Source organism: Suricata suricatta, chromosome 4, assembly GCF_006229205.1.
Source record: "Suricata suricatta isolate VVHF042 chromosome 4, meerkat_22Aug2017_6uvM2_HiC, whole genome shotgun sequence".
NCBI lineage: Eukaryota > Metazoa > Chordata > Mammalia > Carnivora > Herpestidae > Suricata > Suricata suricatta.
The window spans coordinates 117,521,845-117,542,620 of record NC_043703.1 but is presented as its reverse complement, the minus strand read 5'-3'; the positions used below and the strand labels follow the sequence as shown (position 1 = coordinate 117,542,620).

Here is a 20,776-nt window from a genome sequence, read left to right as displayed (position 1 = left end):
GGGATACGCTTTATATAAATGGCCAGACAGGAACGCCTGAGTAGCTCAGTCATTTGAGCGTCTGGACTCATGATTTTAGCTCAGATCATGATCCCGGGGTCCTGAGATCGCGCCCCGCCAAGGGCTCTGCACGGAGTGTGTACCCTGTTTGAGATTCTCTCTCTCCCTCGGCCCCTCCCCCACACTTATACACGTGTGCTCTCTTTCTGTCTCTCTAAAATTAAAAAAAAAATTTTTTTTTGAAGGGCCAGACAGTAGACACACTTTCAGCTTTGTGGCAGCTTCTCTGCCCCTGTACAGTGAAAGCATCCAGAGACAACACATACATGAGTGGGCCTGGCTCCTGTTTACAGAAACAGTCATGGCTATAATCTACCAGCCCCCACGCCAGACTGCAGAAAATATCTCGCTCCAGAGTTCCCACACATTTCCTAGAATGTTCACAGGAGCAGTATTTGTAACAGACAAAAATCTAGAAATAACCCAATATCCATTAGCAGGACAATAAACTAGAGTGTTCTCATTCAAAGGTATGCTATGCAGCCCTGAAAATTAATGAACTGCATTTGCAGACTTCAATGTGGATGTGTCTCAAAGCTGTGAATGCTGTGTGGGGAAAGCCAGTCATGAAAGAACTGGACTCCCCTGATGGCAGGTTCAAAATTAAGTAAAATGGAACCACGGCGATGCATACACAGCTTTGCAGGGAAGGGAAGCATGGGACTAAGTCACCAGAGGACCTTCCTCTGTAGGGGACAGGGGTATAAGCCTCTGAGTCTTCCAAGCTGGGTGGTAAAACACAGCCCTACTTCTGATTCTTAACCTTTAAAGGAAGGCATGCGTATATATTATATAAGCTCACTTGGAATGTCAGGTGGTTTGCTAGAAAATATGAAGAGAGAGGAAGGGAAAGCAAGGAAAGAACAGATGGAGAAAGAAAGATGTACAGGGAGAGTGGCGCTCAGGCACTCACTGAGGATGTAGTTTGTAGAGGGTCCCATCCACGCCCACTGTCACTTTGAGGGCGTCCAGCCCACGGTTTTCTCGTATTTTGTCCACCACGGCAGCCATGCCTGCACCACAGAGCTGGGCCGCCCGTCGTGCCACCACCGTGCACACCTCTTTGACGATGATGCTGTCATCACAGGTGCTCTCGAGCCCCAGGTGGTGCAGGATGGCGCGAACCTGCAGCAGGGCTAGGCAGTCACTGGGAGGGAAAGAGAGGGGGAAGGGGGACACAGACAGGGAGTGGTCAGTCACATACACGAGGGGGGACGGGTCATGTGGGAGCCCCCTGAGAGATGGATCCTGTTCTCGAACTCAGTTCAGGAGCCCATGCTCATCCCACTGGACCACATGGAGCCCTCCTGAGTGTGACGGGAGCACAAAGAAACGGGCTCCTGTTTCAGGTTGCCCAGGCGAGGCAGGGCACTGCTACCGTAGAACTCAAGAAAAAAGTAAAGTCACCATCTACATATTCCACTTATTTGGAAAGAATAAAGACACTGACAGTGCTTGTGGCTGGCATGTTCAGCTCTTTCATATCCATTTTCTCATTGCTGTTCACAGGTCAGCAGGATAAGCATCACCTGCTAGCAGAGACCCCTATTCTCTCTGCTCCCCCACCCGGGGAGCTCGGATGGCTGCTCGTGCACTACTCAGGAAATGAATGTAAATACAGTTGTAAGAAAATAAATATTATATATTTTAGAACCCTGGAATCAGCTTCCTGCACACAGACAGACATGCACACTAGAACATATTCTTTCTATTTACTGGTGCAGATGCCCTGGGGCCCCACTCTGGCCGGTCATCCAGTTCCTGTTCTCCTATACACCTGACTGTAATTCACAGCATTAATTTTTGAAGGACCCTGAAACTCACTGTTGTAATTTGGAACAGACTTTGCTGCCATTAGACAGGAGGAAGCGGGTTTTGCTTTAATGAGCCACCACATGGCAGATTTCTTCTGCAATGCCTAGCACGCCAACCTTCACTCAATCCTGGCTGCCTTATTACCACAGCAGCAGTTAAGATGCACCCTCCTGCCGGGTGCAAGCACTTTAATAGGCTATCTTCCTATTATATCCGGTGAGCAGGTATCTTTCCACCTTTGATAGTTAAACTCCAACCATATTACTTTGCATGGGGGGTGGGGTGCCTCATGGCAGCTTAGCAGGATTTTTCATGAGAATGTTATACGTTTCCCCTTAAAATGCCAACTATCCATAACTTTAAGTAAACACTATAGATAATGAATGTGTTTGCTACTAAACTGACCTTTACATAAGCCATACCGCAATCTAATTGGAGCCATGGAAATCCTTCAACTTGACTGTCCATGAGGAGGAGGATATGGTCTCACCCTACCCCAGGCCCTAAATTCTCACCTCTCGATCTGAGACAGGAACTTGGTTTCAAAGATTCCTCTTGTCTTGAGCCGCTCTGAGATGCGGCCACGGAAGAGCAGCCCACGCTTGGTGAAATCGATGAGGATGTTACGGACAATCTCGCCCAAGTACATGCCACTGATCATTTTCTCAAACCTGCAATGCAGATAATGTTCATGGAGGTCAAGCAGGAAGGTGAAATGCTCAGCACATTAGAAAGTAGAGGGCATGCAATGGTTCCCCTTGGTGGGAAAGGTAGTGCTATTTGATTCACTGGGGCAGGATTCCTTGTGTCTGCACACCCAAGTCACAGCCTTTAGCAAAACTGACTCCACTGCCAGAAGTCCATGGGGTTCCCTGGGATCATCCCCATCTTCTGGGCTCATCCACCTTCTAATGTGTACTCCCAACTCTGAGGAGGAAAACACACTCAAACCCCATCTCCAGGAAAATGGAAGGATGCTGACTCTTAATCCTTAACTTCATCAGACATTCAGCATGTTTTCTCTCCAAACTAATCATTATCACTTTACTTGAGTACCAACTGGAGACGCCCTGCCTCAGCCTCCAGAACTGATGTGACAGCTCAGTGGCTTAAGGGCCTTTTGGGCCTGCATAGTGCCTTTAAAAAAGCTGAGGCCCCCAGTTGCAACCAAGACCCCCATCCCTACTCCATCTTGTCGCACCTTTTCTTTCATTAATGACATTTATCTGGCCACTAGAGGCATTTTCGTCTGTGACTTGTACTCTTGACAAAAGTATGTTCTGTAGAACTATGATCCCTGATTAATCCATTTAGGAAGCACTATATACAACATCTTCCCAATGTGAAGTGTGCTTGCAGCTCAGAGCCCCTCCCCCTCAGCTGTGTGAGGCTGTAGCTGCCCCTTGTCCATTCTGACTATAGACGATGCTACGAATAAATGCATGGAGGAGGAGAAAGAGATATGTTCCTGTTTGCTTCCTGTCCCCTCTGGGTCACACCAGCTTCTTTACTATTAGCAGATGGCTCAACAGTCTTTCCCCACAGCTCTGGATCTAGGTCTTAACACCACCCCTTCCTATTTTCACAAGCGGTGGTAGGAAGTCTGCTTCTGACATTTCCTAGTTCTGTGTTCCCCAGTGTCCCCTTTACATCTTTTCATCCTTCTAAAACCTGTGTCACTAGTTCCCTATAAGAAATGCTCCTCAAAACACAACTGCTGTGATTTGTTTTCCCAACTGGATTTTGAAGGTGTCAGAGTCCAACTGGGAGAACGTCCCGGATGTTATCTGATAGGAAACCCTTGCCAAGGAAATTTCCTCTACTGACATCTCAGAAACAGGTGTCCTGGGATTTGCTCTTGCAGAGGATCGGACCACTCACTATGATGCAGTTTTGGGGTACACGTACCAGGACCTGCAGGCACTGGGGTACCTACCTCTGTTTGCCAGGGTTGAGGGAAAGCTCATCCACAGCCACATCAAATTCCGTGCGTAAGTCATCCAGGCACCCGTTGTCCCCGAAAGCCCCCCATTCCATGTTGACACACATCCGGCCCTCCTCCCCCTCCACCAGCTCCACGTTCCGCATCTCCTCCATGTAGCAGGCGTTGCTGCCTGTGCCTGCCAATCACAAACACATCAGGGCCTCACTCCACACCATCCCCACACCCACCCAGGGCCATGGGTCACAAGGCAGGAGGACTGCTGGGTCCTTACCAACGATGAGGCCAATTTCACAGTGAGGATCTTCATAGCCACAGGTCATCATCGTCCCGACTGTGTCATTCACCACGGCGACCACGTCCAGGTCAAATTCCTGAGAGGGCAAAAGCAGATCTCCGGTCCACCAAAGAACCACATGTTCTTTCAGACTGTGTATTTGATACAGCCCGGGTCATTCTCACTTTTTGTTCAAATGTCACCTCCTCAGAGACCTTCCCCGGTTGTGCTATTTAAGAGAGCCCTTCTCTGGCCCACTCACTCTGTCCTCACCCGACTTCATGTCTCCTCACAGCTCTACGGACCTGACATGAGCTCATGGGTTTGTTTATAGTACGAGTTTGTTGTGGTCATTCCTGAATCCCCAGTACCAAGAGCAGGGCTCGACATGCAGCGGACACTCAGTCACCACTGAAGGACCACGCTAATTCTCATCCTAACCTCACCCAACACTTCCCCACTTTCTGAACACGGGTCATTCCAGGCCTCGTGCCATGCCTCTCCCACCTCTCGCCGGTGGATGGCTTCCTTCAGCAGGGTGACCACATCCTCTCCCTCGCAGCCCGATGCCTTGAAGCCTTTAGTCCACTTGAGGAGGATACTCTGAAAGTCACATAGGAGCACAGATGAGGATAGCAGGAGGGCTACAGTGCCGTTCCTGGGGCCCAGCTGTGCCTCTAATTCCCAACCTCACCAGGAAGTACAGATTCCCTTTAATGACCAATCATCCCTCCTACAAATGACTGAGTGCCTCCTATGCATGTGTTCCATTGTTTAATCCTCGGAGCAAACTGGTGATATAGTTATTATTGTGCCCATTTCCTAGGTAATTGAGGCTCTGGAGTAACTTGCCCAAGGCCTGCAGCTTGGGGGAGAAGAGCAGGACTCACCCCTAGGCTGGCCGACTCCCTGGGCCCCTGAGCACCAATCACTGCCCCTGCTGGGGAGCTAAGTCCTGTACACGTGTTTCTTTTGCTGGAAAAAGCAGTTTGCCCTGTCCTATCTATCCTATATTCACATCAGAAGGATCAGAGTCTGTCTCTTCGTTGTCAAATTCCAGTATGGTGTGAACAAGTGTCCTGCCCATAGTGGGGTGACAGCTAGACTTTACACCAGCCCAGTGAGGGAAGCACTCAAGACTCCTCAGAGTCCCCCATAAGCCACTCCTCTCTAATGTGGCTGTCACAGGAAACAGACACATGATAATTTTACATGTGGGAGAACTGTTTCAGGTATTGTCCCCTGGTTTCCTCTTTGATGCTAGAGCCCATCGGGAAACAGCATCAAGGACTACCCACCCACTTTCATGGTTTCTCCAGGCCTGGCTCAGCCTCACCCCAGGTTGGCATTTCACAGCCCAGGAGTTCAGAATCACAAGTCAACCTGAATGCGTCATACTGTGTTCAGATTCCAGGAGATTTGGAAAAACAAGACACAATCCCAGCAGTGTCTTGGCTTACATACCTACATCCAAACAACTGGATGTTCATCTCCACCTAACTGTCTTGCCTACAAATTAGCTTCAAATTTCTAATGAAATTGTGTATTTAGCACTTTCAAGTTTACAGAATGATCAAATAACATTGTTTCAGGTGGTCCTTAATAATAAGACACGCAGAGGCCGGTGCAGTTGGGGAGACTTGCCCAAGGCCACCAGGCAGTCAAGGCAGCTCGCGGCCTCTGGGCCTCAGCACCTGCTGGTTTCCACTCAACAAGACAATCAGAGCAGAACCTGGCTTATAGACAGATTGAACAACAGAGAAAAACCCAGCTTCTGCTTGATCTCCTCTTAATTTTCACAGTGCTAGACTGAACACAGGCTCCCTACAAAACTTAGAATATATAGAATGAAATCGAATACAATGACCTGGAATCTTACAATGCATATAGGAACAGTGAACATGTTCTTGGGCCACCTGATAATCCTTAAAGACAGATACATGTTGGCATGAAAAGTGAGGCGTGTCTTCAGCAGGAAGATCCTGGAAGCATACACCCTGGAGTCCTATGTTCTCATCTTCCAATGAATTGTATTTTTTGTGGGTTTCTATATTATAGAGATTATCTTTTTCTTAAAAAAATGTTGTTAGTCTTACCACCCATTTTTTTCCAACTATTTCCCAACTGTTGAACAATTAGGTTAGTTTCTAATGTTTTCATAAGTAATGTTTCATTAAGAATCACGTAAATATTTATCTGCACATTGGGTAATTCCCTATGGTAAACTGATGTAAATGGAGAAGCCTTTGAAAACCTGGTGCACTGACACTGAGAAACATAATGGGAAAGACAAAGGAATTAGAAAACCTGGGGAGAGGGAATCGGTATAAGCCTGCAGCGTCAGGGTAAGTGAGTACTCAGGATGGAATGAACATCATGACGGCTACAGCAAGCACTGCCGTATGGTGTATCTGAAAGTTACAAGGAGATCCTAAGAGTTCTCATCATAAGGAATAAAAACACTTTTATTCTTTTTCTTTTTTTGTTTCTATAGGAGATGACAGATGGAAACTTATTTGTGGCGATCATTTCACTGTGCTGTACACCTCAAACTTATACAGCGTGCATCTCAATAAAACTGTAAAGGAACAGAAAAGCAAAAAGCAACGCTGCACCACTACCACTGGACAAATGGTGACACACGTTGGGAAATACTGAACGAGGCAAGGTTTTTTATGGCAGGACATCCTAAGACCTTTACTAGACTGGTGCACATGACGAGTTTAACTCAGTGGGGAGCAGGAGGAAGCATTCACGAAACTCAGCAGAGCAACATGAGGGTTGCTGTTCCAGGGATCCTGTGGGAAATGCTGGCCTTTCTTCCCTACTGGGCCAGCCTCCCTGCACCTGTGACATTCCCCACCTACATGCCGCCCTCCTCCACACTGCCAGGCCTGCCTGTCTTTCTTCCCCATCAACTCATGCTTTGGACGTGGAAGATGGTCTGAGTGTTTTTCATGCTTCCAGGCATGTGCTCGGATAACATCACACTGCGCATCCCTGGGGCTTCAGGGCCCCAGTAGCACCACATTCCAAGCTCATGCCTTCCTGAGCTTGCTTACATCGCAGTTTGTTTGTAAGCATCTAAAGTAGGAACCATGCCTTTTGTACCCTGACCACTCTGTCTACCATTCGTAAACATGCATGTAAGCTCCTAGAAGACCAACTGAGACAGAGGAACGACTGCTTAGACAATAGTACTCTAACATCTAATATGTATATTATCAACCTGAAACAAGCCTAAGCACGACCAACGCTGCTCTCCTACATTCTCAACACACTATGTCCAGAATATCCGAGGGCACCAGCTCTTTGCTCACCTGCTTCATGCCTGCATGGCAAACTGAAAGGGAATGAAAAGTAAAGCTAAGACTAGAGAAGCCCCAGGGCATCTAAACAACAGGAGAGAAATGGAAATGTCCCAAGCCCAAAACAGGCCTTGGGAGCAGGTGAGCATCACTGAAAACATGGGTTCAGTATCAGGAAGCCGGAATTCAAATCTTGACTTGGCTACTCCCAAGCCTTCTGATCTGGAGCAAGATTCTAGGCATCTCTATAGACTTTGTTTTCCTTTCTGCAAAATGAGCTTATAAACACCTACCTTCCATAGTTGCTATGAGGGTTAAATAAGATAATGTACCTAGGCAACCTAGCACAGTGCTTGGCAGACAGTACTTAAAAATCATTGTTAATATTTGATTAGCATCATCATCATCCCTAAGATTGTTACCTACTTCACCTCCACCAGTTCCAACGGAATCATTCCTATCATCCTCATCACAACTGCTTACTCATGCCCTTCTTTTCCTCCTCTCAGCTCAACTTTCTCCCCTGCTCCAAACTTTGGCTGGTGAAGAGTCAATAAAGCCCACAGGCAAGCCCTCTAGGAAGGCTGTTACCTCATCCAGGCTGTTCTGGTGGCAGGGGAAGGAGAAGGTGAAACCCAGAGGCAGGGACACGCCCTTCATGCCCATGTACTCAAGGAAGTCGGCGATGCACTGGACGATGTGGTCAAAGAGCTGCGGGAAGAAGATGGGCTCTGAGGGAGGGGTCCTGGCCAGGCCAGGCTGCCCCCCACAGATCCCCTCAGAGGAGAAATGCAAGCTCAGGCACAAACATGAGTGAAGACCAGGCCAGGGCCCCGGCCTGCCTGGCCTTCCCTGGGACCATGGCTGAACAGGAAAAGCACAGTCCTCCTGGGCAAGAAGTCAAAGTCTGCTGGGGTCCCCTCCCAGATGTGCCACCTTGCCTCACCTCGTCCCCTGTGCCATGCATGACCTCCTGTGGGATAGAGTAGATCTTGTTGTGCATCTCCACTCCACGCCTCTTCCCATTCCTCACGCGCACCAGCAGGACCCGGAAATTGGTACCCCCAAGGTCCAAGGCCAGGAAGTCACCTTTCTCTGCAAAATAAACCCAGGAAGATGATGCTCTGGGGCACAGCAGAAGGTGATGGTCTAAAGCACTTTTCCCTAATGGGGAGCTCTCCCAGCTGCCCTTTAACCCCCTCAGGGGTGATGGACTGTGTGCTCCACCTAACAGGAAAGAAAAGTAAGACCCCTGGGACCAGAGCCCTGCTGTCTCCATAATGGTTCTCCGAAGAGTTCAGACGGGTCCCAGAAGTCACAATGGACTCTGCAAAATACCAGAAATTGTGACACGGTACACTCAAAAATATCCAAACATATAATTTGTGCTAAATCAAAGGCCACCTTATGTTAGCTTCAAAATAGCAGAGTTCAACTCTTTAAAGGAAACTGAAGGGAAATCTTTTTACATGAGAAAATCCTCCTTTGTTGGCAATCACAAGGTGCTACGTGCCTCAAACACACTCCTCATACAACCCTCAGGCAGCCATGAGAAGGAGGCACTGCATTTCCCTCCCATGGAGGAGGGAGACCTGGCTGAGCTAGGCTGAGTCACTAACTCAGGCCCACACAGACAGAAGAGGGTAGAGCAGGGACTAAGGCTCAGTCTCTACCCTGGAACCTGTACCAACTGCTCTGCTGGCTTGCTCAACATCAGTTCTCTCGAATTAGGAAAAGACTGCCATTTCTTCATGTGCAAGACCTAACCCGAGGGTCAGCAATCTTTTTCTCTAAAGGGCTGGGCAGTAAACATTTCAGGCCTTCTGAGCCACAGTCCCTCCTGCAACTACACAACTTTGTCATGGTGGTGCAGAGTGGCCATAAACAATATGTGGACAAATGGGCATGGCTGTGTATTAGGAAAACTTTTATATTTTTATATTTATTAATATAAAACATTAATAAATGGGCGGTGGGCCAGATGTAGCTCATGGGTCTTGGTTTGCTGACTCCTGACCTAGGGCATATAAGAACTGGCCCTGGAACCAAAAACTCCTGGGTTTGCATCCCAGCTCTGCCATTTTCTAGCTGTGCAAACTTGGGCAGGTTTCGTAACTTCTCTGTGTCTCTGTTTTGTGGTGAACATATTAGTTTGTTAACAAAATTAATTACTAATTGCCGTTGACAGTCAAAAATTAAACTCATACATGTAAAAAGCTTACAGAAGTGCTTGACACATAGTAGGCATTTGGTAAGCATTTATCATTATTACTTTAGTTTGTAGCAGGGAAATGCCTTGGCTGAGTTTATTGAACACTAGAATTTCCTAGGACTAGAGCTGAAGAAACATGTTCTGGTCCAAATATCCAATGCCAAGGCCAAGGGAGTCCACCTGGGGCATCAACACCATGAAACAGGCCCATGAAACAGGCACCACGAGCTAGAGAGCAGCCTGCTGCATACCTGTGCCATCAGGGGTGGCACACACGTAGGTGGGCAGCATCTTGACGGAGGCAATGGCGTGGGTCTCCTTGCTCAGACCTCGCTCCATTTCTACCTTCATCCTCCTCTTGACCTCCAGCAGCTGCTCGCGGCTCAGCTTCAGAGACTCCAGGGTATTCTGGCGGGCTCGGTGTTGGTCAGCCAGCCGGTAGGCCACTGCCGTCACCATGGCTGCCCCCTTGCCACTGCCATCCTCAGAACGCAGGAAGCGGACGTCGCAGTCGGGCACCAGGCGCCGCACCGCCTTGTGAAGACGCTTGGCGAAACTGTAGTCACCAAGATGGGGTAAGACATGGGTGTACACGGTTAGGGTCAATGGTGCAAAGGGCTCACCACCTCAGCTCAAAGGCAGGAGCAGATGCCACCCGGATCGTCCTCTCCCCACTCTCTCAGGTCAGGGTCATCTCTGTGTTAATTAAAGCTCAGCTATGCAGCTGTGATCATGCTGGCTGGGTGGAGGGAAGGACTGTTGTAGGAAGTCACTACCCAGTGCACACAATCACCGCAAGTAAGACCTCCTCTTCCCACAGGCCCCAGCTCCTCTGCCCAATGCATCAGCCTCAGACTCAGGGGATTCTGGCACTAACTACTATTTGTGTTTCAGTGCTATTTCATTAGACACTGCCTGGGGAAGACCCAAAACAGACTTAAATCTCTCTTTGGCCAATTTCTGCCAACAATTCCAAAAGTGCCTTAACAGCTAAAGACAACAGATATGTTCACCAGGAAATCCTCAGGTGGTGGCTGAGCCACGGTCTCTGGGGACTCACTGCTCCACATGTAGTCTGTGGGCAACAACACCACTGGGGGCTAAAATACAGGGTCTTGGGCTGAACCCGTCCAAATCAGGATCTGCATCTTAACAAGATCCCCAGGTGATTCACGTGCACTTAGTCTTTGAAGTGCTAGACTAGAAGACCAGGTAATGCTAGGGCTGACACCTCCTGCATCAACTGATTCAGTTAATGAAGGCCCATTGAACTGGTGCTCCTATTAGGCAAAAACGAGTAGATAATGAGTAAACACAATAGAGAGATGGCCAGGTCCCAAATGAAATTTGAATATTTTGTACCCAAGGGATCCACACATGGAGGGAAGGGCAGGATTAATTCAATACCCAGATCAGCCAGAGAGGCTGAACTAGGAGGTCCTCCGGCAGAAGACACAGCACCTGCAGAGTCCACCCAGAATCATGAGAGAGTCAAAGAAACAAGTACAGAGAAACCCTAACTCCTAAACTGAAGGGTGGCAGAAAGGGCCCCCCCAACCCTATCCTACCCTCACCCCGGCCAGGAAAGCCCTGGATAGAGCTGCAGTCATCGAGAGCACTCAGAAATCACCTCCATCCCTGCCAGGGACACACCTTCCTGACCCTCACATGCCCAGCTGAGAGCTTATTCTACAGAGCTCCTCAACCGCATGGTCCATCCCCACCATGCCAGAATGCAAACCAGAGTGGGCTGGGCAGTCACCAGGGTCTCTCTCAGGCCTGTCAAGCATCCCCAAGTGCTCTGGGGGCCCCGTCACTATGGGTCCTGGCACGCTGACTCACTGAGGGTGCTTCTTGTAGACAGAGCCATCAACCCCAATGGTGGAACGCAGCCGCTCCCCGCCCTTGTTCTCCTTGAGGCGCCGCAGCACGGCCGCCAGGGTGGCTGCACACAGGCTGGCTGAGCGTGTGGACACGATCTGGCACACCCGGTGAGTGGCCACGCAGTCCTCCTGTGTCGGGTCTATGCCCAGCCGCACTAGCACCTCGCGGGCCTTCCGGATGCCATCCTTCTCCCTGGGAAACAGAAAGACAGTGTGTGGGCCTGTGTCCAACCCACTGTGGCCAGTGGGAGGGGGTTGACAGCTGACAAGGAAACCGCTCAGCTTCAGCAAATATCATCTCCCAGGGGGGGTAGAGCAAGAGGAAACCACAAAAGTCAACATGAGGCTCATCTCACACACACACACACACACACACACACACACACACACACACACACTCCTTAGGGGCCCCTTTTTCTCCACTGAGAAAAACTAATATTTTTTACGGGTATACTATGTAAGGACAAGGCCCTGCTCTCATGGCTTCACACATCAAGGTTGTGTGTGTGTGTGTGAACACGTGCTATGTTTGCTTATCCAGAGGTAGAAGGAATAGTGTCCCACTGTGAAGCCCACCCCATTCTCTCTCTGTGAAGCAGCCAGCTCACTGCCTTTCACGAGGGAGCAGGCACTGCTCTAACCTGTGCTAGAGACTGTGCCGGAGTCTGCGCCAGTGAGCGCAGCGCTCTCATCAGGGGAACTAAGGGCCTCACAAGTATGCATCCTTCCAGCCCCTTAGGGTTTAACAAGCAGGCACAATCCCCTCAAGAGTTTCCATCCGAAGTTACAGAAAACATTCACTGTTCCCTTTAGCACCCAAATCCCCTCCTCTCCACCAGGTGGTCCCTGAAACAACAGGGCCATCTCAAGAAACAAGTGGAAATCTCAAGAACGGGAAACTAGGCCCAACTCTTTGGACACTGTCAACTGAAAAACAAAAATCAGGCCATCCTCCCTCCCACCCATGCCACTCTGGGAAATGCAGGCCTCAGTTCTACCTATTGGAACCAAATGGGTAATTTTAGGGCCATAAAGGGACCCATCTTTCTGTTATGAAGAAGGGGTCAAGATAGAGCCTTTTTGGAGAATCACCAACAAAGAAATTAAGTCAGAGCTTCAGAAGGGAAAGAAAGTAGATGCATATGAACCAATGGGGGCTCTCTGCAAGCCCCCAGCATTCAGCTCAGCCCGACCCCCACCCTCGCAGCACCATGAGCCACTTAGGTAGTGCACACGAGTGGAGACCATCTGGAAAGTGAAGTCAAGCCACAGGCTCACCATGGCCCATGTTGGGCAAACCCTCCTACTGTCCAAATCTGAAGAGTCAAGGGCCAGTGACCCTTCCTCATTCCCCAACAGCCTGTCTACACTTCTGGGGATCCAGTGAACAGAGAGAGAGGGACCAGGAAGCTTACCCTTCAATATCTGAAACGTCTTTGGTCTCAAACTGGCCAGTGGCAAGGAGCCCTGGGCTGAGCGTCCCCCCGAAAAGCAGCTCCTCCTTGGCCATCTTCACCAGGATGAGTCTCACCAGTTCACCCATGTACATCCCACTGATCATCTTCTCAAATCTGCAGGGAGATACAGACAATAAATACATGTAAGCGGATGCACAATGACGTGTTAACTTGTGTGGTGCTGCTAGAAGTAAGATGTGCCGACAGGTGATAGCTTGAGGGAAGCTGCAGGATCTGGGGCACCTGGGCCATTTACTGGCAGGACTTGAAGTATGGAGGAAAAGGGCCTCTAGCAGCCAAACTATAAACATCCAGGGGATGAGCAACATATTCTAGAGCAGCCTGAATTTTAGGTCAAGTAAGTTACTTGCAATAAAAGTGACTGTAAATTTTTTTTCTCTAGCCAGGAAATACTTTTCTAAGATGAAACCTTATATAGAACCTCAATATTTATATACAAGAGGGAACAAAGGTCAATATGATTAAATCAAGGGTACAGGGCCAGCAACTCATCATCTCACACTGTCCTCCCTCTGCAAGATCATTTGTGGATTTCTAGAAAACAACCCCAAACCCCGGCATTGGGGTGATGGGCAGGTTGAAACAGATGAGGAGGTTTAAATGTCAGATGGTCGTGGGAATCTGGGAGTGGGACATTTTGGAAGTTTCTGAGCAGGGAGGGGACCAGATAAAGGCATGTTTCAGAAAGGCAGAGGCTCACCCCCGAGCAACTGGCTCATTTATTTTTTCAACACTAGGTGATGCTGTTTTCTTCATAAGCCAGTCTTTCTGGCTCAAATTGTGTGATAGGAGAAACTGAAGCTTTGCCATTCTTTGTGGCAAAGAAGGCCCTTTCTTGGCATCTAAAGATCTTGGGTCCAGAGTGGTGGTCCCCAGGACCAGTGGACGCTGACTAGGCTGAGCTTTAGTGAGGAAACCCAGAGCAAGAGTGTGGAAGGGACTCTGAAGTCACCTGGTACAACCTACAAGAGAGGGAGCCCGGCCCTCAGGAAGTGACTGGCTGAAGACCCAGGTCAAGGTGTGTGTGGCAGAACTGGAGCTAAGTGCAGAGCTTGCGACATTGCTTGAGCAGAGGGTTCAAGCACCAACACAGGCATGCTTCCTGGTGAGGGAGCCTGGCTCTAACAGTAAGGAACTCTGTGTCTGTCTGCTTCGACACCTTTTCCAAAATAGCTAGCTCTATGGGAGATAGGGGAGGGGTCAAGTGGGGCTTGGAAGTGTGAGTGATTTATAAAAGCCTTCACTCTAGCTTTTTAAAAGACACTTTGTTTCAGTCAACATTTAGAAAAATATTTGTTTAAGGACACCTGGATGGCTCAGTCGGTTAAGCATCCAACTTCAGCTCAGGTCATAATCTCATGGTTGGAGAGTTCGAGCCCTGCGTCAGGCTCTGATCTGACAGCTTGGAGCCTGAAGCCTGCATTGGATTCTGTGTCTCCCTCTCTTTCTGCCCCTCCCCTGCTTGTGCACTCTTCTCTCTCTCTCTCTCTCTCTCTCTCTCTCTCTCTCTCTCTCTTTCAAAAATAAATAAATAAACTTTAAAAAAAAAGAAAAAAAATATTTGTTTAGAAGCACTTATAAAGAGTGAGAAAAGTTCCTACTGGAGCCCAAAGCCCTACATAGCTAAAGTCAGGTCTACCACGGCTGACACTCTGGTATGTTAGCCCAGCCTTTGATTTGTCTAAGGCTGATCCAGTGGTGTGTTCCCAAGGACAGGCTGGCAATTCTGTCTTCTGATACTTTAAATGGCATATGGCTCCTCAGAATGGCTAGGGTGTGCCTCATTCTTGGAGGCAGACATTGAGTGAATGACTTTTCAGTCCATACATTTTCACCAGCCACAACAGACACAGCCAGTGTGTGCCTATGAAAATTACAAGTAAGTGGACTCATGCTTGGATATATGGGAGAAGCTTGTGACTTAAATAAACCATGCTTTGAGGAAGGCCTGTCCCTATAAAGAAAAAGGGTCCCTGTTGCCAAGCTGGCTTATAGAATTGGGCTTTCCTCCCCAAGCAGAGATCTATGCCAGTAGCTTTCCTGCAATAGTCATGGCAACATAGCATAGACCAGAGGAGGCCTGAATTTCTCAAAACATTTTGTAATTGCCTTTAGAGCTTACAGCAATCCCTGTTTCAAGATCCTTAATAGAGGACGGATATTGGGCCAATGTTGGAGTAATAATGAAAGCTAAATAATGTTTTGTAACAGTCAAAAGAAACTAAAAATTAAGTCTAGCCAGACTGGAGAGTATACCACTCAGGGTGCAAAATGTTTGAGGCCCTCCTGGTCTGTCCACCCAAGAACCCCTGCTGGGCCACAGGTCCAGGGAAGCGGCCAAGGAGGCTCCTTAGTGGGCTTTTCACAGGCTTTGGGTTTACCTAAAGCTGGGACCGAAGGACTTGGGTCTCCGTAGGGCCCAGCTCAGCTCACAGGCAGCTCTACCAAATGTCCAAGTCAGAGCCTCAGCTGGTGTTGAGGAGGAAAATGTCTGGCCTCCTCCTCTGGGCAATGGCCAAGGTGGGAGCTATGAGAAGAGCATTCAGAGACCCTCCCCTTGGCCACCTCAACATGACTTTTCTTCAGTGGCTCACAGACTGTTTCTATGGACAACTTACAAATTGAAGGCAGCAGAAAGAGCAGGGCCAACACTTAAAAAATAACGTTCTAGGGGCGCCTGGGTGGCACAGTGGGTTGAGCTTCGGCTCAGGTCATGATCTCACGGTTTGTGGGTTCCAGCCATGCGTCAGGCTCTGTGCTGACAGCTAGCTCAGAGCCTGGAGCCTGTCTTTCAGATTCTATGTCTCCCTCTCTCTCTCTGACCCTCCCCCACTCACGCTGTCTCTCTCTCTCTCTCAAAAATAAATAAAACATTAAAAAGAAAAATAACCTTCTAAAACGACTGCTCTGAAGGACATAGCAAAATTATTACCTACAATCTGGTTTGTCCACTTGTTTTATCTTTTTCAGAGCCCTCTCAGTAATTTATAGTCACAATGCTTGTGACAAGCACACCATTCCCATAACCAGTGGCTGCCCCGGCAAACTTTTGGGGATATAAGACTATCAAGCAAAAGTAAGAACCCTCCTCCACCCCAGCCCTGGCCAACCCCACCTCAGCTCCCGAGCCCACCCCCACAAGCCAGCCGCACACAGGGGTTGCTGCTCACAGTTGCTTCCCAGGGTTCAGGGAACCCATGTCGATCTCCTGATCAAACTCAGTGCGGAAGTCATCGAGTGTGCCGTCGTCTCCAAAGGCCCCCCACTCCATATTGATGCACATCCGCCCCTCGTCACCCTCCACCATGTCAATGTGGCGCATCTCTTCCATGTAGCAGGCATTGCTGCCCGTGCCTGACCAAAACAAGGGACTGCTCAGCACCCACCCACACCAGCCTCTCTCCAGCCCCCATTTCCTTCTTACTCCACCATCCTGAGACCACCTAGGATGGTCGGGATTCCCCAGTGCAGGCTCCTGAAGTATCCCAACACGGTCCAGTTCCCAACCACCCCCAACCCACAAATCCTGGCTTAGCCCTCCGAAGTGACTGTATCATTCTCTTCTAATATGAATTACAAAGAATCATGCAGTCCATGGTGCCCTCCTCTCTTTCTAGCCCACACACCAACTGGACAGCACCAGCCCCCACACCCAGTGTTCACTCACCCACAATGAGGCCAATCTCGCAATTCTGGTCATCATACCCACAGGTCATCATGGTCCCAACTGTATCATTCACCACAGCCACAATATCAATATCAAAGTCCTACAGGGATAAAATTGGGGCTCTGACCTTCACCATCACAGAAAGGTTACAATTGTGAAGACGAAGATAAAGAGCAGCAAGACACAGAGCTCAAGTGCATTAGGGCTGCCCCCATACTAACCTTACTTGGAGCACAAGAAGGTTAGAGTTGGGAAATGGGCCCAGATCCAGTCTGACAGCAGCAACTCACTCCCCACCCTGCCTGTCCTCACCAGGCAGGCCACCAGCCCTGCAGTCTCGTTTACAGACACCACTGCACTCACAAGAGCCCACTTTGTCATTGTTGTCCCCTTCTCCTTCTCTCTTCTTCTTTTGTCTCTCTCTCTCCCTCCCTCCCCATAACATCGTGACCAGATCTTGATCTTGTTCTCTCTCTGCCCCATTCCATCCTGATGCTAACATCATCCCAATCTTCTTACTTGAAAATGATATTCAAGCCAGGGTTTTTTCCTGTACTGAGGCTATTATTTATCCACCATGATAATCCCAGAGGCATCTGATTATTTGCAAAATTATCAGTGTGGTAATCATTTTGCAGTATATGGATGCTAAATCATTATGAGGCACGTCTTACATTTAGCTGTATGTCAACTATATCTCAATCAAACTGGAAAAAAATTTAAATCTTATTAGGTAAACCTAGCAGGGAAGGAAGAGAAAACCTCTCCGTAAGAACTACAGAAAGATTCTCATGCTGATTTGGGGACAGACTAGGAAAGATTTCAGAGTGGACCCAAAAGGATGTAAAGAGCCTCCAGATTCCAAGCCCCTGCCTCCCATACTCACCCCTCTCCTCTGGATGGCATTCCGGATCAAAGTAACCACGTCTTTGCCTTCCACACCACTGGACTTGAACCCCTTGGTCCAGGAGACCAGGAAACTCTGGAAAAGGACCAAGGAATGAACACTGACCCCACAATTCAGACAGCCACTCATGAGTGGAGACCTCTGTCATGGAGCTAAGCTAAACTACAACAGTGCTTAAAGATTCGTACTGCTTCCTGACTAGCCTGGGCAAAAGAATCTGGGGCCCCATCAAAGACCCAGAAAGAGGATTAAATGAATGATTCCTTCATGACCTACTGCCCCCAAGAACTGGAAAGAACAGGCTATAGATATGCCAAAATAAGATAATCCCATCACTAACTCCACAGGCATCTTTCTTCCAAAGATCTTTATCATGATACTCTAGATCAAAGGAGTTCCTAATTTCTCATTCTTGTTTCCCTACAAGGGATAAGGATAATATACTGCATATTGTCCTTTGAGGGAAGAGTGAAAAGACCCTTCCCTGACCTCTGATACTTCACCATCCCTCTACACCTACCCAACTCACCCAGAAGGACAGAACTCTTAATACTCAAACCTCGTCCAAACAACCATCAGAGCTGCCTTAAAACCATAGCAGCAACTGGCTCAAAGTTCATCCCAGACCTCCCAGCCCAATGAATGAAGCAATAAGTGTCTAAAGAACTCATCTTACCTCATCGAGCTTCGTTTGGACACAGGGGAATGAGAAAGTAAAACCCAAGGGGAGCTTCTTGTCTTTGATTTGTAGCTTATCCATGAAGTTAGCCAGGCATTCCGCAATGTGGTCAAACAGCTGAGGGCACACAACGCAAGAAGAAGAGAGGGGAGGGGGAATAGCATGGAGGTTATACATACACAGTGGGCTCAGCAAGGAACTAGCTGAACGTGTACAAGATATGTATCCTCTTGAAGTCTTACTTTGCTCATCTATAAAATGGGAATGATAACTGTACCTGCCCTCAGAGTTACCACAGGGATTAAATGAGTCAATACACATAAGGACTTAACAGAAAGTGCTGATTAAACACTGTCTTGCACTCAAACCATTTATCAAACCACCATCAAAATAACCCGGTGAGGAAGGGGAAATTATAGCTAAAGCTAATCAGAAAGTCATCACATATCCTGGGGACAGAACATCCGTTGGTGGCTCTGTCAGAACCCTCCTTGACATGAGTGCACAGATGACTTTCTCAGAAAGGACAGCCCACCTCACTGCCAAGAAGTATTCTAGCATCCCTGTCTCTTGTGACTGAGGAGGGAATGGGACATTCTCTGGTTGACAAGAAGAAGATAATTCATATTTTTCTTCCATTCTAGAAAAGTAATTTCCAAGGAACATTTCAAAGAAGTTATCTTCGTTTTTTCTTTTATAACTTCAAAATGAAACAGTAAGTCCATGAAGAACACTGAAGAATATATAGGGCTTTATGGATGGGCAGCCTCACAACTGAGACGATGCCAGTAGGACCCCAAGCTCCCAACAAAAAGCTGAAGTTACAATTATCCAGGCTTTCAATCAGTCCCAAGGCCCATAGCCCCATAGCTTCCTTCTTGCCCACTCAGCATCCGCAAAGAGAGACAGTGGCCCCCTCCAGATGCTTAGAGTTGAGGCCAGGGGCACTCTGGTACAAAAAGTAAGCAGAAGCCAAAGAGACTGAATAGATGCCAAGGGCCAGTTTGACCAGATGGCAAAATCTAAAAGCAAGGGGGATGGATGAGAACATACCTTTTCCTCTCCAGACAGAAGCAAGGAAGATCCCACTAAACCAGAGATTCCTAAAATGTGGTCCTAGACCAGCAACATCACCACCTGAGGCCCAAACCCAAACCTATGGAATCAAAAACTGTGGGCATGGGGTCCTCCAGGTAATTCTGAAGCTCCCCAGATGTCAGGGGTATGCTCAGTAGGAGCAATCCAGGAAGACAAGGCCAACCCCATCTAGAAGGTGGCCAGCTCTAACAGCGTCCTGCATTGATCCTATCCTCTGTCTGATACATGCAAAATTAACCTCAGCTAATGCTGAAACTCTCAATCTCCAAACCAAAACATTCTCAAGAGCAAAGGCTGGGCAATGACAAGGCTCTCTTACTAAACGAATCACCAATGCACAAGTGCTAATTACCTTGAGCAGAAGCCAAGTATTTTAATATGGACATAGGGTTTTTAGATACTCAACGATTTCTGATTATTCTGTTGGGAAGTTGACCAGAGACAAAATTTACAATATCACCAAATCCCAGCACCTTCTCCCTGGTACTCTAGTCAAAATGATCTTTAGTACAGATAGCGTTTATCCAAACAAATTTTTTTAAAAATAAAGAAAGTTGCAGAAGCTGTAGAAAGAAATAAGGCCAATCATCAGAGATGAAAGGAGGGGGAGCTTTGGGAGGGGGAAAGCAAAATGGTTTCCCTTATCCAGCCCCAATCCACTGCTCCCTTTCCAGCTATGTTGCCAATAAGGAAAGGCAGTGAAGAGGCACTAAATTATATGCTGGCTGATATAGTAACCACTAGTCATCTGTTATCTTAATCACTCAGAATCTTAAAAAATTTAATAGTTACTTCCTGAGCCACAACACTAGTCATATTTCAAGTGCTCAATGCCACTGATAGCTAGCTAGTGGCTGCCATATTGCACAGAGCAGATACGGAATAGTTCAACCGTTGCAAAAAGTTCTACTGGACAGTACTCAGGCAGGGAAAAGGAGACCATCTCCTTCCTTAATGGGAAGACTATCTCCTTTGCTCTTAGCTGATGTTCTAAGGATAAGATACTGGGAGAAAGAGCTAAACCTTCCTGCCATAAAAAGTCTCAAAGGGCATCATTTCAAGAGGTTAGAATGGTTTCCTTTTCCTTATTGGTCTGAGAATCTGCTCACTCCCCTTCCCATAAGATATACTTTAAAAATCTAAAGTGGCCACTATTACAATTTGCAATTCACTGCTCTCAAGTGCAGGTTTACGTGCCTGAAGACATATTTTATCCAGGAACCCACACTGTCCAGGTTCACAGATCTTCAGAAACCTTTGCAAGTTTAGGGTTTGGTGATTTGGTCTTGGTTATGATGAAATTTTATGTTCAAAATCTATTTGTTTTCCTCTAATTAAAAGATTGATAGCCACCATCCCCCCAAAAAAAAAAAAAGAAAAGGAAAATACTGGGGGGGGGGGGGCGGAAAGCACCAGTAAATCCACCACCAAAACAGCCACTATGAACTTC

The 20,776-nt window shown here is 47.9% G+C and overlaps 1 protein-coding gene across 4 annotated transcripts in view; it reads right to left on the bottom strand.

Annotated features, from left to right (window-relative positions):
* HK2 (hexokinase 2) overlaps window positions 1-20,776 on the bottom strand; it is a 59,194-nt gene that overhangs the window by 1,545 nt on the left and 36,873 nt on the right. For 2 of the 4 annotated variants that reach the window (XM_029937675.1, XM_029937674.1), the window contains 14 exons: window positions 18,226-18,345; window positions 17,529-17,624; window positions 16,643-16,742; window positions 16,146-16,329; window positions 12,913-13,068; window positions 11,457-11,690; window positions 9,866-10,170; window positions 8,349-8,497; window positions 7,994-8,113; window positions 4,602-4,697; window positions 4,092-4,191; window positions 3,812-3,995; window positions 2,391-2,546; window positions 974-1,207 (listed from right to left, as the gene is read on the bottom strand). In XM_029937675.1, coding sequence (XP_029793535.1) covers window positions 974-1,207; window positions 2,391-2,546; window positions 3,812-3,995; window positions 4,092-4,191; window positions 4,602-4,697; window positions 7,994-8,113; window positions 8,349-8,497; window positions 9,866-10,170; window positions 11,457-11,690; window positions 12,913-13,068; window positions 16,146-16,329; window positions 16,643-16,742; window positions 17,529-17,624; window positions 18,226-18,345 — 2,234 coding nt within the window. The remainder of the gene's footprint in view (window positions 1-973; window positions 1,208-2,390; window positions 2,547-3,811; window positions 3,996-4,091; window positions 4,192-4,601; window positions 4,698-7,993; window positions 8,114-8,348; window positions 8,498-9,865; window positions 10,171-11,456; window positions 11,691-12,912; window positions 13,069-16,145; window positions 16,330-16,642; window positions 16,743-17,528; window positions 17,625-18,225; window positions 18,346-20,776) is intronic. The other 2 variants (XM_029937676.1, XM_029937677.1) reach the window with 2 other exon arrangements.